Source organism: Falco rusticolus, chromosome W (assembly GCF_015220075.1).
Source record: "Falco rusticolus isolate bFalRus1 chromosome W, bFalRus1.pri, whole genome shotgun sequence".
In the NCBI taxonomy this organism is placed as follows: Eukaryota; Metazoa; Chordata; class Aves; order Falconiformes; family Falconidae; genus Falco; species Falco rusticolus.
The window spans coordinates 3369218-3386101 of NC_051209.1; the positions used below are offsets into that span (position 1 = coordinate 3369218).

The window sequence follows — 16884 nt, forward strand, 5'->3', positions numbered from 1 at the left end:
TAGCTGTTCAAAAACAAAAAGGGGAAATTGTAAAATTGTACGGAACAGAGACAGTGGGTTATTTTGACATTGATAATGTGTCTTAGTTGCTTTTTTATTTGTTCTATTACTTATACCTTGTTTTTGCTCGGTTTCAGGGGTTCTTTTGTGCAACAGGAAGGGGGAGATGCAGGAGCGGTCTGGAAACTAGGACCATGCATGGCAATCGGTTAGCTGAGGGGAATGTGCTCGAGCTTGTCTAGACAACAATTAACATAATGAGACGTGTTTACAGAGCACAGGGGAGTGGGAAACGGATGGCGGCGCCAAGGAAAGGTAACCCCTTGCTGTTAATTGCTGGTAGTTAACCACCAATCAGGGATTGCCTAGTATGCAATGCTTAGCTTCAAGAACCAATCTGTTTAAAACGCGCAGCTTCTGAAAGTGTATAAAAACTCGTGCTTCTGTACAATAAATTGACATTTGCTTGCATCAAGCTGCGTCCCGTCTCTTCATTCGCCGCACATACTTTTCCTATTGTTTCTAAAAAATGGTATCAACTTTGATCCAAATAGCTATTTCCTTCAAAGCCATCTTTTTTGATCAGGGGTCCTCAAACTACGGCCCACGGGCTGGATATGGCCCCCCAGGGTCCTCAATCCGGCCCCCGGTATTTACAGAACCCCCCCGCCGGGGGTTGGGGGGGGAAACCAAGCAGCCGCAGATGACTGCCTGCCACTTTGTCTGCATGCTGGCCCCCTGTTTAAAAAGTCTGAGGACCCCTGTTTTTGACCTTACTACTTTGAGGATGCCAGGAGAACCAAATTAAATGCAATTAGTCTTTAGGACCCAGTGAGAAAGGTAATCTCAAAAAAGTAGACATTCATCTGAGAAACTGGAACATTACAGACTTACATGAACCCTCTTCTTGTGTAGAGCCTTTTCTTTCCAAATCTTTTCCTATCCTTCTATTTGATCTTGTTTTCTCTTTTTTATACTTTCCTCTCTTTCACTTGTTGTTTGTTGTACTATACTAGTTATTTACTCTGTCAATCAGGTTGTGTTCCCTGTTTGTGGCATATTTTATTAATAAAATAACACATTGAATTTCTTTATAAAATTTGCGAAATAAACGTTTGAATAAATTTCATTGCAGTGGCAGAATAGTAAGCATAATGGGACAGAAGAGAAGACAGCTGAAAGATGGTACAGAAAAGGGACATGGCTGTATCCTGAAAAATCCTTTCTTCAACTGGCAAATTTTCAATTAGCACTTCTCATATGACTACAAAACCAATTAGCCCCAAATTATTCAGTTAAAACTTTTTGCACTCCACTGCATAGTGATTGCTCAAAGAATCAAAGTATATTGAGCTGGTTTATCAGAAATAAATGCTATGCTAAATCTATTAAGCCTTCTGTCTCTGGACTTGCCCTAAAAGTAAATAATCCTCAGATGTCTCTTAGAACACAGATTCAGAGCCCTGGATCTATCAACTTCCAGGAGGAAAGAATACAAAAGCTTTAAATATTATAATGAGGCAAAGTTCAAAATTGCTCAAATCCTAAACAAAAAACCTCAAATGAAGAATGGATGAATTGTCTACTTGCGTAATGTCTGCCAAGGCATATGGGAATCCCTTCTTCCTTGTAAAATATCTGTTGTCCAAAATAACTCCCGATTCATAAAATCAAGAAAGAAAATACAGCCACAATGCATCAATTATTTAAATGCATTATGCTTTTAGCTCCAAAGCAGCAGTGATTATTTTTTTTCCCAAGCAATAAAGCTGTCATGAGAATTAGAGTGAGAGTATCAAGCAACTGTTCAAATATAGCAGAGAGAACTTAATTCAAAATAGTTATCAAATATCTTTCAAAAGCAAAAGTATGGGCTATGCTTAATGTTGAATCAGAGTAAACACTCAAGCCAAACAAGAAAATATATTCTTTCTGATAAATCTTCTTGTACAGGATACTTTCAGAAGGATCTAAATAATTCTACTTCCCTAAAGTAGCACAGATATTTTACACATTAATTAAACGATCAATTTTATAGCATGAAGTTTTAAGAGCCCAAATTGCTAATGTGAATGTCTCAGCTACAGTTGGAGATTATGAAGTGAATGAACATTAATTAGCGCATGATAAATAAATAAAGTATTTTTAGCCAAAGAAAGAGGTCTCAAACTTGCAAAAATATTAATATAAAAATTAAAGAATTTCATGTAGCCCTCTAACTACAGTGCTAATATGTTTCACTAATAAAAAGAATGACAATGAAAGATTATTTAAAAGCATTTATATAATCCTCCAGCACACATCCAGATTATCTCATTGATAATACTGTTTCAAAGCTTTATCTAAAATAGTATTAACAAAAAATTAAATATAAACCTGCCATTTGATTATTTTAATTTTAAAATCACTGATATTTCAGTGATAATTTCTCAAGTGATTTTTTGAGCAATTTCCCATAATTAAACCATACTTCTAATATTACGGTTCACCTAGAATAAAATACATTTTCTATAGTAATTCTTTTTATTTGTTTCTTAGTATTAGGCTCATTAATCATTTAAATAAAAGAAAACGGCTCCTTGCATTACAGAATGTTTACACTTCATCCTATTAAAACATTTCTTTCTAATAAATACAAGAAATTTTCTCACTTCCAGATGGAATGAAGACAAGCATAAAACTTTAAAAAATGAACAGGCATACAAACATAATAAGGTATATACCAAAATATAAGCATTGCACATTTCAAGTATCTAATTATACTAACACAGAAAAAAATCAATTTACCTGACCAGTACCAGTAGTTGCTATGTTGATTTCTGCTGTTCCTTGACCTTCACTGTGCCTCTCTGTATCATGGGAGCCCGTATCATGCTTGCTTTGAGGCACCCTCTGTTAATACATGTATGAAATTATATACAGAAATGAAGTACACTTTAACATTCAAAGCTCTCTACACAATAAATGCATCAATGCTGTATCTTTGCACAGCCATTGAGTAGTGCTTTGTATTTCATAACCCTTAGCTTCAATAATTAACAGCTGAGACAGTATCTTAGAAAAATTGCAAGATGAAAGCAAAGCATGTCCTTTCACGATTATAGTCCAGCAAGACAAAGGATTTCTGTGAGACAGAAACACCATTCTCTACCAGCTGTGCTCACATCACTATCATCTTCTCTCTAAACTTAAATAAATAAATAATTACAAATCAGATCACTAATAATAAATTGGGCAATTTTATTCAGAAACATTTTGAAAGCTTTCATAACATGTTTTGAAAATATCCTCAAATTGTTTTGAAAACTATACTAATTATATCTGTCCAATAACAAACCAGACGTTCTATGTAGAAAAAAACTGTATATTATATTGGTAATTGTTGTGCTTTCCTCTCATCTTACTGAAAAGTTGCAGCAACTTTAATATTGAATGCTGGAACAAAAAAATGTAAATTAAATGTATTTTCATTCTGAAATAAAGATGGGCATCTCTCTCTAAATATCACATGACAAGAGTACCACTGATTTTAGAGAAAATGACAGACATACAAAGAAATGTCTTGCAGAGTTATCTGAAAATAAAAAATTATACTATAATAATATTGCTCACTAAGTGTCCATGGCAGAATATGAACAAGACTCTGACCTTTCTGGACTATAGTCCTAGACTTTAAAGACAGAAGAGTATCTTCTCTTTTCTTATCACTATTCTATTAGCCTTCTATTCAATGACCTGAATTTAGCCAAGACCTACATACTGTGTAGTAAAGACTAAGTGTATTTAACAAGTGTATCACATTTACACTAAAGGAGGCTATATTGGTTTATACTGATAACTTTTCAGTACTAAGCAATTTTACTATTTTTAAGATATTTTTGATTTATTTAAAAATAAGTATGTCTTACACCATCTGGCAAAACAGAAATACCATCATAGGTAACTTTATTAATCCACACTGGCCACTGGCCAGATCAGTAACAAATACCTTTAAAATCCAAAGCACTAATCAGCATGATTTGCCTTAAAAGAATGTCTAATAGGAAGAGGCTATTATCCAAGATACAGAGAAAACAGCTTAGTAAAAAGGATGTTAAAATTTTTTGTAAACCATTGAAAAATGACTGCTGGAGAATAAGAATCCTAGTTTATTTTTCTGGCTGAAGAATATAGATGTCTCCGGACTACATACTTGACATTTAAATATATTAATTCAAAGAAGATTTATAGCTAATAGAGGAGCTTGTTACTTTAGAAAAAAGCTTTAATAGATGTGATCTACTGTATCTGCTCAATTAAGGTTATTTGAAAAAGGGAGGGAAGATATGTAATTTTGCTAAAAATTACTTATGAAGTGCACAAAGTTTAATTTCATAACAAAGCTAGAGATTAAATCGTATAATTGCCTATTTCTGACATCTACTAGATTGTACTTTCCCTGTGGTTGCTATATACCTCTGCAACAATTTCTATCCATAAAACATAAAAGTTTTATTAGGAAACTGGAAGCCTAACATGCTGCCTCCTGACACCCTGCCCCCTGACTGACATGGGCAGCATATGCAGGATGTCACCCACATTATTCATGTAAGGTATGATTTTCTCAAATCACACTGCCATTGGTGGAGCCAAGAAGTGGTGCGACTCTTACTCGCAGTCAAAAGGCATTTCCATGATCAGCTGTTGCTGCCAGATGACCCAGACACCAAGTGTCCCTGGCAGTCCACCAGAACCAGGGCATCGCTTATGATCCTGTGTTTACTGTCAGTGATTGGGTGAGTCACCATATGGGTGCATTGTTGCTCATCTTTCCTACTGTTCAATAAAACTGTCTTTTATAACATCTTGTCAGTCCCCATTACTGTTCAGACCACAAAGCCCAATGCTACTGTCATTTAATTCAGTTGCTTAATGCAACTGTGCAAGTCTGCTAGTTTGATTTGGGAGACTTATACAAACATTTTAGTATAAAAGTAGAAGTCATTTCTCAAAAAAATCAAACCTATGTTTTACCACAAGTAAGTGTGCTGACAGAATTAAATGAAAAGGTTAGGAAAACAAACTGATAATTCTCAAAAACGTTTACTGACTTTTAAAAGCAGCAATCAAGGCCATAAATGAAGCAAAACTGCAGCTAGACTGGCTAGCATGTCAAAAGACTAGACAACTTCAACTATACACACTACTGTCAGCTTCACTTACAATACCAGATGTTTCCCAAAAAACTAGAATTGTGAAATAATTTATTTTCTACAGTGGGAAAAATCTGTATCCCTTAATAATTCAAAAGTTTCCCTGAACTTTCACAGTAGTTATTTTGAGTAAAGACAATCAAATATGCAGGTCCAAAATACAATTTATAGTTAATTTACAAGTATGAGAAAGAGTTGAGCTTGTAAATTAATTCCCACTGTGAGTACAGTTTTTGTTGATGACAATTATTATTATGGACTTTGCCATGTACAGGAAACATTATCTTCTACTTCTTAATATAGGACCCAATACTTAAATAATAAAAACATGCAAGGCTCCTCTAGTGAAGTCTGACAGAAACTGTATATGCCCTTTTTTTCTTATCTCAAAAGATAGGCAGACCATGAAGCTGCTTATCAGAGATTCATATTTAGAAAGACATTAAAAAATAGTTGCTAAATCAAACTTTCAGCCTTTATATTACATTGCACTTTGACCTTTTTATTGAAACTGCTAGTTAAACTTTTAACTGATATATAATTATTGATTAAAATTAAACAGTAGCATAAAGAATATTCCAAATTTTCCACCCTCAGTTCATTGCTAACAGAGCAAGTAACATGCTACCAAATTTTACTCCCGAGGCAGCTCCAGCCTATGAATATTGAGTAATTTATGAACCATGACATCACTTGCTGATACAAATAATGCTGCCCATCAATATACTCATATAAGTAGATTTGCTTTTTTAAAAAGATACATATTATAATCAAAAGAAGGCAAGAAATTGCTCACTAACCTCTGCTTCAGCTGCTTGTGATTGCAGGAGCTGTCGTATACAAAGAACGTCCTTCTCTATTTGTTGAATCCTCATCACCCTTACCTGAAATAAATGTATTTTCATGTATGATTTTTAAAAAAATAAATCCTTATACTTACTGTACAAAATGACAATGACAGGAGTTCATTGCAAATATAGCTGACTGCAAAACAGAACTACTTCATTCATGAGGAAATTCCACAAATGTTCTTGACAATAAAAAAACAGGCATGATTGAAAACATGGGGTTTTAATAAAACTGAAACTAATTTGGTTATAATATTATATTGTTACACAGTACAAGCCCAGGTATATAATAATATTTCAGTAAAATTGCACAATTTTCCTATTTCTGAATGTGACATTCTATGCAGGTTTTTAGCAAATTATTTCATCTTCATCTCAAATGTTAGAGTTCTACTTGCCTTACAGAGGCACCAGGCCTGCTGGCAACAGAAAGGGTTCACCCATCTCAAAGGGAGAAAAGGATCCTACGTCAGGAGTTAGCAGGACGCATTGAGACAACTTTTAACTAGATTAGAAGGAGGAAGGGGATAAACCCAGGCCTGTTAGAGATGAGCTTGAGGGCAGAATGCCAGTGTTGGAGGCGACATCAAGAGCCCAACTGAAGTGCATCTATGCCAATGCCTGAAGCATGGGCAACAAACAGGAGCTGGAAGCCATCATGCAGGAGGAAGACTATGACATAATGGCTATCACGGAAATGTGATGGGAAAACTCACATGACTGGAGTGCTGCAATGGATGGCTATAAACACTTCAAAAGGGATAGGCAAGGAAGGAGAGGTAATGGGGTAGCTCTGTATGTCAGGGAGTGTTTCAACTGCCTAGAGCAGGGGTCCTCAAACTACGGTCCGCGGGCTGGATACAGCCCCCCAGGGTCCTCAATCCGGCCCCCGGTATTTACAGAACCACCCCCCGCTGGGGGTTGGGGGGGGAAACCAAGCAGCCGCAGATGACTGCCTGCCCCTTCATCCGCACCAGCCCCCTGGTTAAAAAGTTTGAGGACCCCTGGCCTAGAGCTTAATGATAGTAACAAGGCTGAATGTTTATGGGTAAGGATCAGGGGGAAGGCCAACAAGGCAGACATCCTGGGAGGAGTCTGTTATAGACCACCCAAACAGAATGAAGAGGAAGATGAAACATTCTACAAGCAGCTGGGAGAAGTCTCGTGTTCACTAGCGCTTATTCTCGAGTGGGACTTCAACCGACCGGATGTCCACTGGAAATGCAACACAGCGGAGAGGAAGCACTCTAGGAGGTTCCTGGAGTGTGTGGAAGATAACTTCCTGATAGAGCTGGTGAGTGAGTCAACAAGAGGAGATGCCCTGCTGGACCTGCTGGTTACAAACAGGGAAGGCCTGATGGGTGATGCGGTGGTTAGAGGCCGTCTTGGGTATAACAATCATGAAATGATAGAGTTTTTGGTTCTTGGAGAAGGAAGGAACAGGCTCAGAAGAACTGCCACCTTGGACTTTCAAAGGGCAGACTTTGGCCTGTTTAAGAGCCTGGTGGACAGAGTCCCTTGGGAGGCAGTCCTGAAGGGCCAAGGGCTCCAGGAAGGCTGGACGTTCTTCAGAAAGGTAGTCTTAAAGGCAAAGAAACAGTCAGTCCCCATGTGCTGAAAGACAAGCCAGTGGGGAAGAAGACCAGCCTGGCTGAACAGAGAGCTTTGGCGGGAACTCAGGGGAAAAAAAAGAAAATTTACCACCTTTGGCAGAAGGGGCAGGTAACTCTGGAGGACTCCAAGGATGCCATTATTAGGTTATACAGGGAGAAAATTAGAAAAGCAAAAGTCCAGCGAGAATTTAAGCTGGCCACTGCTGTAAAAGATAACAAAACCTGTTTTTACAAATACATTAGAAGCAAAAGGAGGGTCAAGGATAACCTGCATCCTTTACTGGATGCAGTGGGGAACATTGCCACAAAGGATGAGGAAAAGGCTGAGGGACTTAATGCTTCCTTTGCCTCAGTCTTTAATAGCAAGACCAGTTACCCTCTGGGTACTCAGCCCCCCGAGCTGGAAGACAGGGAGGAGGAGGAGCAGAATGAAGTCTCCACAGTCCAGGAGGAAACAGTTACTGACCTGCTGCTCCACTTCGACATGCACAAGTCTATGGGGCTGGATGGGATCCACCTGAGGGTACTGAGGGAGCTGGCAGAGGAGCTCACCAAGCCGTTCTCCATCATTTATCGACAGTTCTGGCTAACTGGGGAGGTACCAGCAGACTGGAGGTTAGCCAATGTGACGCCCATCTACAAGAAGGGCAGGAAGGAGGATCCGGGGAACTACAGGCCCATCAGCCTGACCTCAGTGCTGGGGAAGGTTATGGAGCAGATCATCCTGAGTGCCATCACGTGGCACGTGCAGGACAACTAGGGGATCAGGCCCAGACAGCATGGGTTTATGAAAGGCAGGTCCTGCTTGACAAACCTGATCTCCTTCCACCACAAGATGACCTGCCTAGTGGATGAGGGAAAGGCTGTGGATGTTGTCTACCTGGACCTTAGTAAAGCCTTTGATGCTGTCTTCCATAGCATTCTGCTGGAGAAACTGGCTGCTCATGGCTTGGACAGCTGTACTCTACGCTGGGTTAAAAGCTGGCTGGCTGGCCGAGCCCAAAGAGTGGTAGTAAATGGAGTTACATCCAGCTGGCGTCTGGTCACAAGTGGTGTTCCCCAGGGCTCAGTATTGGGCCAGTTCTGTTTAACATCTTTATCACCGATCTGGACAAGGGGATTGAGTGCACCCTCAGGAAGTTTGCAGACGATACCAAGTTGGGGGGAGAGTGTTGATCTGCTTGAGTGTAGGAAGGCTCTGCAGAGGGATCTGGACTCGCTGGATCAATGCACCAAGGCCAATTGTATGAGGTTTAACAAGGAGAAGTGCTGGGTCCTGCACTGGGGTCACAACAACCCCACGCAACACTACAGGCTGGAAAAGCTGCCAGGCGGAATAGGACTTGGGAGTGCTGGTTGACACCTGGCTGAATATGAGCCAGCAGTGTGACCAGATGGCCAAGAAGTCCAAGAGCATCCTGGCTTGTATCTGAAATAGTGTGGCCAGTAGGACAAGGGAAATGATGTACAGTGCCTGTACTCGGCACTGGTGAGGCCACACCTCAAATACTGTGTTCAGTTTTGGGCCCCTCACTTCAAGAGGGATGTAGAGGTGCTGGAACGTGTCCAGAGAAGGGCAAAGAGGCTGGTGATGGGTCTGGAGGACAAGTCTTATGAGGAGCGGCTGAGGGAACTGGGGTTGTTTAGCCTGGAGAAGAGGAGGCTCAGGGGAGACCTTATTGCTCACTACAACTACCTGAAAGGAGGTTGTAGGCAGGCGGAGAAAGGTCTCTTTTACTACGTAACAAGTGGTAGGACAAGGGGAAATGGCCTCAAGTGGCACCAGGGGAGGTTTAGATTGGATATTAGGAAAAATGTCTTCACTGAAAGGGTGGTCAAGCATTGGAACAGGCTGCCCAGGGAGGTGGTGGAATCACCATCCCTTGAGGTGTCTAAAAAACGTGTAGATGTGGTGCTTAGGGACATGGTTTAGTGGTGGTCTTGGCAGTCCTGGGTTAACGGTTGGACTTGAAGGTGTTTTCCAACCGAAATGATTCTATGATTCTATGAATTGAGAGTTATTTATATATCCAGATTGTTTTGAAGGTATAAAATCATTAATATCTTAATTATTTTCAGCTACTACGATGATTAGAGAAATTTGCCTATGGACAGCCTCTGAATATTTTCTGTTCCTACAAATTCCGAAGTATTTACTGGGTTAGCAAAAAAACCCTACATACTGCTTCTTTGGTTTGTTTGGGATTTTATAGATACTTCTGATGTGAATCTTTTATAGCTATAATTGACACTTCCCCCTGCAATAATTCTGTGGTTAGTCAATGGAATGTTGAAAAATTGAACTTCACAGGATACATATACTCCATGTAAATTATACTATTGAGCACAGGATGCATTATGAGTTTGTGAGACAATAAGTGAATGAAATAAGTGATATATCCCTCCATCAGTCTGATAATAAATTGAATGAAAAAAAAATGAACTTTAGAAGTAGGCATAAAATAATTAGCCAAACAATATCAGGACAGAAACAAAGCACTGAATTGATTAAATAGGATATTTTTTGTATGATGGATAGCTTAAAAATGAATGTATAGTTTAAAAGAAAAATCCTGATCATTTTATCTACATAGCATTTACAACGCTATACTAAAGGAGGAGAGGCTTTGTGAATATAGTGGACACAAAAAGGGTCAGCATTGCAATCAGCCTTATTTAACATTTTATAATCTAAAATTGAAATAAGGTATACTTTTTAAAAAGCGGCAAATGCCATGTATATTGTTAACAGATACACAATATAATCTAGATATTTTAGAAACATAGAAAAAATATAATCATTAAGAATAGAATGAATTTTTAAAACATGCAAGATGATAAGCTGTGGGAAAAGCATCCTAAACACCAACACTCAGTGGAGTTAAAAATACTAATCTATAAATTAGATATTTATTTGTAAAGCAAAGTATCAGAAAAAAAGCCAATAAAATTTGAAAGCTACATGCACAGAAGCCTCATCACAACATGAGGCAGATATATAATTCATTCCCCTTCTCTCCTGCATCAGGAAATTCTTAGAGTATTAGAAAGATAAAAATATTACTGGGAATAACTATACATTGGTGAGGTGATGCACAACTAACAGAACACATCTCTCCTTTTCGTCTTTAAGAATTACTTAAACTTTCCCCAAACTGAGTTTCTTTCTGGTTAACCAGTAATTTATTTAATAAAGGGCACTGAGAGAAACTGAGTGTATGTATATGTGACACTAAAAGCAGGGCTTTCCCCCCCAAAAAAAAAAAAAACCAACCAAGTAAAGATTACATGATTTGTCCAGTATCAATGGTGAAGTTCTCAAAACAACAACAATTCAGTCCATATCTGCCAAATTTTAGTCCAGAGATTTAAACATCAGAACGTTCTTCTCTCTGCTTATTCATTATTTGTGTTACAGGGGACTTCAGGAGATCCATCAACCATTTTGCACCAAACACTGCACAAGCAGAAAAAAGAACATATTTCCTGCCCCAAAGGGATTACAGGCCAAAGATAAACATACAATAGAGGTATGCAATCAAAGAAGAATCAGAAATCAATAGTGTTAAGTTTGATGAACAGCAATCAAAACTCTAAGAACATAATTTAATTTGTTCAATAATGAATCGGAAATGATCCTAAAGTCAGTAAATCACTGAATGAATATAAATTATGCTCACTGCTATGTGAACACAAAATAACAAAGCATAGCAGTAGGATTATTGCTGAGCTTTACTTAGATTAAGATGATAAGGGGAAGGCAAAAAATGTCAAGAAAATGTCCATATTACTGGTATTTTACAAGAGACCTCAGATTTGCATGGCCAGGAGGTCAAGAGAGGTGATTCTGCCCCTCTACTGCGCTCTGGTGAGAACTCACCTGGAGTACTGCATCCAGCTCCAGAGTCTTCAGTACAAGAAAGACATGGACCTGATGAAACAGGTCCACAGGAAGGCCACAAAAATGACCAGAGGGATGGAACACCTCTCCTATATGGAAAGACTGAGAGAATTGCGGTTGTTCAGCCTGGAGAAGAGAAGGCTCTAGGGAGACCTTACAGTGGCCCTTCAAGACTTTAAAGGGTGCTTATGAGAAACATGGGGTCAGAATTTTTAGTAGGGCCTGTTGCAATAGAACAAGGGGCAATGGTTTCAAACTAATGTGCTGGTTTCAGCTGGGATAGAGTTAATTTTCTTCTCAGTAGCTGGTACAATACTGTGGTTTGGACTTGGTGTGAGAACAACGTTGATAGCACACTGATGGTTTTGAATGTTGTTAAGTAATGTTTATACTAAGTCAAGTTTCTTGAGTCCTCCCAGAGAGAGGGCTGGAGGGGCACAGGAAATTGGGAGGGGACACAGCCAGGACAGGTGACCTGAACTAGCCAAAGAGGTATTCCATACCATATGACGTCATGCTGAGTATATAAACTGGGGGAAGAAGGAGGAAGGTGGGGACATCTGGCATTATGGCATTTGTCTTCCTGAGTAACCGTTACGTGTGATGGAGCCCTGCTCTCCTGGAGATGGATGAACACCTGCCTACCAATGGAAAGTAGCGAATGAATTCCTTGTTTTGCTTTGCTTGCATGAGCAGCTTTTGCTTTACCTATTAAGTTGTCTTTATCTCAACCCATGCGTTTTCTCACTTTTACTCTTCCAATCCTCTCCCCCACCTCACCAAGGGGGAGTGAGCGAGTGGCTGTGTGGTACTTAGTTGTCAGCTGGGGTTAAACTGGGACAACTAAAAGAGGGTAGATTTGGACTAAATGTAAAGAAAAAAAATTTTACAAGGGTGGTGAAACACTGGAAGAGGTTGCCCTAGAGAGGCTGTAGATGCCCCATCCCTGGAAACATTCAAGGTCAGGCTGGATGGGGCTTTGAGCAACCTGGTCTAGTTGAAGATGTCCTTGCTCATTGCAGGGGGGGTTGGACTATGTGACCTTTAAAGGTCCCTTCCAACCCAAACCATTCTGTGATTGTATGATTAAGAAGTCAAACAGTTTAATATTATAGAAGACAAATGGTTGTAAACTACATAATAAGCAACATTAAATAAACAATAATTTAATAATAAGTTTAATTATAATAATTGTACACAAATATATTATTTAATAATTTAGTATTAAATAAAATAAGAAAACATTATCTCAGTGCTCTTCATTATATGAATGCTATGTCTATTATATTAGTTAACGATGTCATTTGATTACCTGTGCTTTTGCATGACTAGGAATGAACTTTGAAGTATCTGAATGCATTTAGGAACACTTTTAACCCAGCTACACACAACCTTTGCCTTGTCTCAATTAACAAGCAAAAAAGAGGAGGATAGAGAATGTCTGAAGAGAGATATAGGAGAGGAAGGAAGAGAATGTCTGACCTAACAAGAGATGAGAGAACAGCTGGGTATTGTGAAGGAGAGTAGGAAAGATGAACATGGTTATCTAGTGTGTAATAGGTGTCTGCATGCTTGTAGTGATGTATAGCTATGTAACTACATGAATGATTTCTGCCCTGAGCCTGGTGGAGCATGCAGCAGCCTGAGCTTAGCGTGCCAGACCGTGGGAGCACTGCTGCCGCCAGTCAACCCAACAACTAATGTGTGGTCTCCTTACTGAACCAGTCCTTGTTTGGTGTGCCCTTCCTGATTTGCAGACATTGTTGCAAAAAAGTGAATGTATGTGAGGAATGAAGAATCTTACTGAAAGCCTTGATATTTGGGATAATTGATTACCTCTGTATAATGTTAATCCAAAAGAAGTTGATGTTGTTTGCACTTTCAATGTCAATAGTTGTCTTTATGTAGATGCTAATGTAGTAGGAGGTTATGATGGGACCATGACACCCACATAAATCAACACGTGAACATGCTGATAAGCATCATGCGCTTAAATGCAATATAACTTTGGATGAAGCATGTAATGATGTAGTTGATTTATGGAACTGATGGGAACGTATTGCAGCGGTTCTTCTCTTATCCAGAGCAACAGCAGGGAAAGCATTAAAGAGTTAAATCACCTTGTTTGGTAGGCAGTTAAGAATGTGAGTCAAATTTGCCACTGCTTTTTGTTGTTGGCTCAAGGACATGGCTGTGAGGATTTTGATGGTATGTGCTGCGTGGATTTTAGGCGCCCCATTGCAGCAACATGTTACCAAAATCTGAGAAAATGTCAGCCTTTTTGGCATCCATTCACTCAATTGGCAGTATTGTTTGTTTGCTATTGCCTTGGTTGCTGTCATGTTTGCAAGGGCCCTGCAGAACATGGCAAACCTGGTACTAGCTGTTCAAAAAAAAAAGCGGGGAGAATTGTAGAATTGTATGGAACAGAGACAGTGGGTTGTTTGACATTGATAATGTGCAGCTTTGGCCTTGCTTTGACAATGTGCAGCTGAGATCCTGCAGCAAAGAGGTAAATAACTTTGAGGGAGTATGAGAAGAAACTAGGATGAGACAGAAACAAAGGAGGAATGTGATCTCACCTCTAGAAGATAAGGAAACAGCATGAACAGTAGAGAGTAGCCTATAGTGAACAGCACTATGGAAAGTGTTGCATGAATTTGACTGATCACTCAAACTCTATTCATAAGCAGCTTGCTGAGTTAAGAAAAAATGTACAGGCTATAGAGATTGAGTATGGGTTAATGGACTGGCTACAGAGTTTAGGAATTACTGGATGGTTAAAAGATTTGTTTCTGCATGGGATAATGGTATTAATTGCCATTGTAATCTTTTTAATGATATTGGGCTGTGTGTGGAATTGCTTTATGAGAACTATGAACAGAATGATAAAAGGGGTCTGGATTGCTCAAAAACAAAAAAGGGGGATTTGTGGAGTGGCTGGAAGACAACGGACATATCACGAGCAATCCAGACCAAGTAACTGTGTTGTAATAGCAGGCTGAGCAGGCCGAAACTGTAACAAGCTGCAGCTGTTGTGAAGGACATATGCAAGGCCAAGGGAGACAAAGAAACTGTGTATTCACAGAGACATAAGAGAGTCGGACAGAAAGATGAGAAAAAACAGGATGCCTGCACAAGGGGGGAGCAGCGTGTGGGCGCCGCACCGGGACCAATCATAAGGGGAGATGGAAGCGTGTGAACGAGTAGTTTTAACCTATCACCTTTTACATAACAAAGCCTGCGTAGCGTGTGTATTTTTAGCTGGGGGTATAAATTGCTGTGAGTCTATTAGTAGCACCTGTAGAGTATAAATTGCTGTGAGTCTATTAATAAAGTGACACTAACTTGATCACATTGGTCGTATAAGTTGCGTCCAAGCCTTCTGCCTCAACAGACTCCTGTCAAACATGATGGCAAGGTAACCTCTAAAAGAAAGATGTTGTAAACTACCAAGGCAAGTAGACCACCACTGAGGGAGGTGCCCAGTATCTGGGGGAATTAGCTGTGGTGTTCTACAGCAACCTGGACAACAACCAGGCCTCCAAAGATCTGGATGAAATTTAGCACACATGGTCCATGTGGTGGAAGTTTGTACTGGAACATACTGACATTGTACGCCAGCACCCTGATGATAATGGACTGGACAGACATTGAGGCACCAACTGTGGATAAACTGGCCTGCTAGCTCTATCAATTCAAAGAGAAACTCTCATCCTCCCCAACACTATGGGCCTATGTCTCAGCTATGGAAAAACTGTCCCAACAGGTCCAACAATTCAAAGTAAATGTCTTCCTCCTTGTCCCTGCAGGGTGGTGTCTCAGCTTTCAAGAATGCCATATGGAATCAGCCTTTTTCTGCTCAAGGGAAAGGGAACTGTGGGACACCCTGTGGTTCTATCTGTGTGACCACAGGGAGGACATGAGGAATTGGGACGGTGCACCTACTTCAAACCTACAAGCTCACACACATGAATTGCAAGAAAAAACAGCATCCAAAAAGAGTCCATCCAGGAAGATGACTGCTCTGTTTGATGTTGAGCAATTCCCCAGACAGAGTAGAAGGGCTGATCCTACTTCTGCTCCTGATGAATGGACTGAATGGACTTCTGCTTTGCAATTACAGGAGCGAGGTAAGGAATGCTCTGACCAGGAGTAGAGAGGCCCTGACTCTGGCCAGGAAGAGGAACGGGAGAACTGGGTTTACTCCACTATGTGGATTCATAGCTTGGCACATCAGACCCAAACGAGTACAAGGTTATGGTGGAAACTGGTGCACAGTGTACCCTAATGCCATGAGGGTATAAGGTCACAGAACCCATCTGGATTTCTGGAGTGGCAGGGGGATCCCAACAGTTGTCTGTGTTGGAGGCTGAGGTGAGCTTAATAGGGGACAAGTAGCAAAAGCACCCAATGGTGACCAGCCCAGTGGCCCCATGTCTTCTTGGCATAGACTACCTCAGGAGAGGGTACTTCAAGGACCCAAAGGGGTACCAATGGGCTTTTGGAGTAGCCATCATAGATACAGAGAAGATTAAACAGCTTTCCACCTTGCCCAGCCTCTTGGATGATCTCTCTGTTGCCAGGTTGCTGCATGTCCCCGGTATCAATACAGGCTGGGGAATTAAGGGATTGAGAGCAGCCCTGCAGAGAAGGACTTGGGTATACTGGTGTATGAAAAATTGGACATGAGCTGGCAGTGTGAACTTGCAGCCCAGAAAGCCAACCATATCTTGGGCTGCATCAAAAGAAGCGTGGGACAGCAGGTCGAAGGAGGTGATTCTCCCCCTCGAGTATGTTCTCATGAGGCCCCACCTGGAGTACTGTGTTCAGCTCTGGAGCCACCAACATAAAAAGGACATGTACCTGCTGGAGCAAGTCCAGAGGAGGGCCATAAAGATGATCAGAGGGCTGGAGCACCGCTCCTATGGCTGAGCAAGTTGGGGTTATTCAGCCTGGACATGAGAAGGCTCCGGGGAGACTTTATAGCAGCCTTTCAGTACTTAAAGGGGGCTTATAAGAAAGATGGGGATAGACTTTTTAGTAGGGCCTGTAGCGATAGGACAAGGGGTAATGGTTTTAAACTGAAAGAGGGTAGATTTAGATTAGTTATTAGGAAGAAATTCTTTACTGTGAGGGTGGTGAGATGCCCGATCCCTGGAAACATTCAAGGTCAAGTTGGACGGGGCTCTGAGCAAGCCTCTCTAGTAGACCAGATGACCTTTAAAGGTCCCTTCAACCCAAACCATTCTATGATTCTATGTTTCTATGATTCATATCAAAGAACAGCAAGTGCCAATTGCTCTCATTAAGGTGTTATCATGAAGACT

General features: G+C 40.3%; 1 protein-coding gene across 2 annotated transcripts in view; it reads right to left on the bottom strand.

Annotated features, from left to right (window-relative positions):
* LOC119140640 (adenomatous polyposis coli protein-like) overlaps window positions 1–16884 on the bottom strand; it is a 79643-nt gene that overhangs the window by 34328 nt on the left and 28431 nt on the right. For both annotated transcript variants that reach the window (XM_037372130.1, XM_037372129.1), the window contains exons 4-5: window positions 5993–6076; window positions 2788–2892 (exon numbers count right to left, since the gene is read on the bottom strand). In XM_037372130.1, coding sequence (XP_037228027.1) covers window positions 2788–2892; window positions 5993–6076 — 189 coding nt within the window. The remainder of the gene's footprint in view (window positions 1–2787; window positions 2893–5992; window positions 6077–16884) is intronic.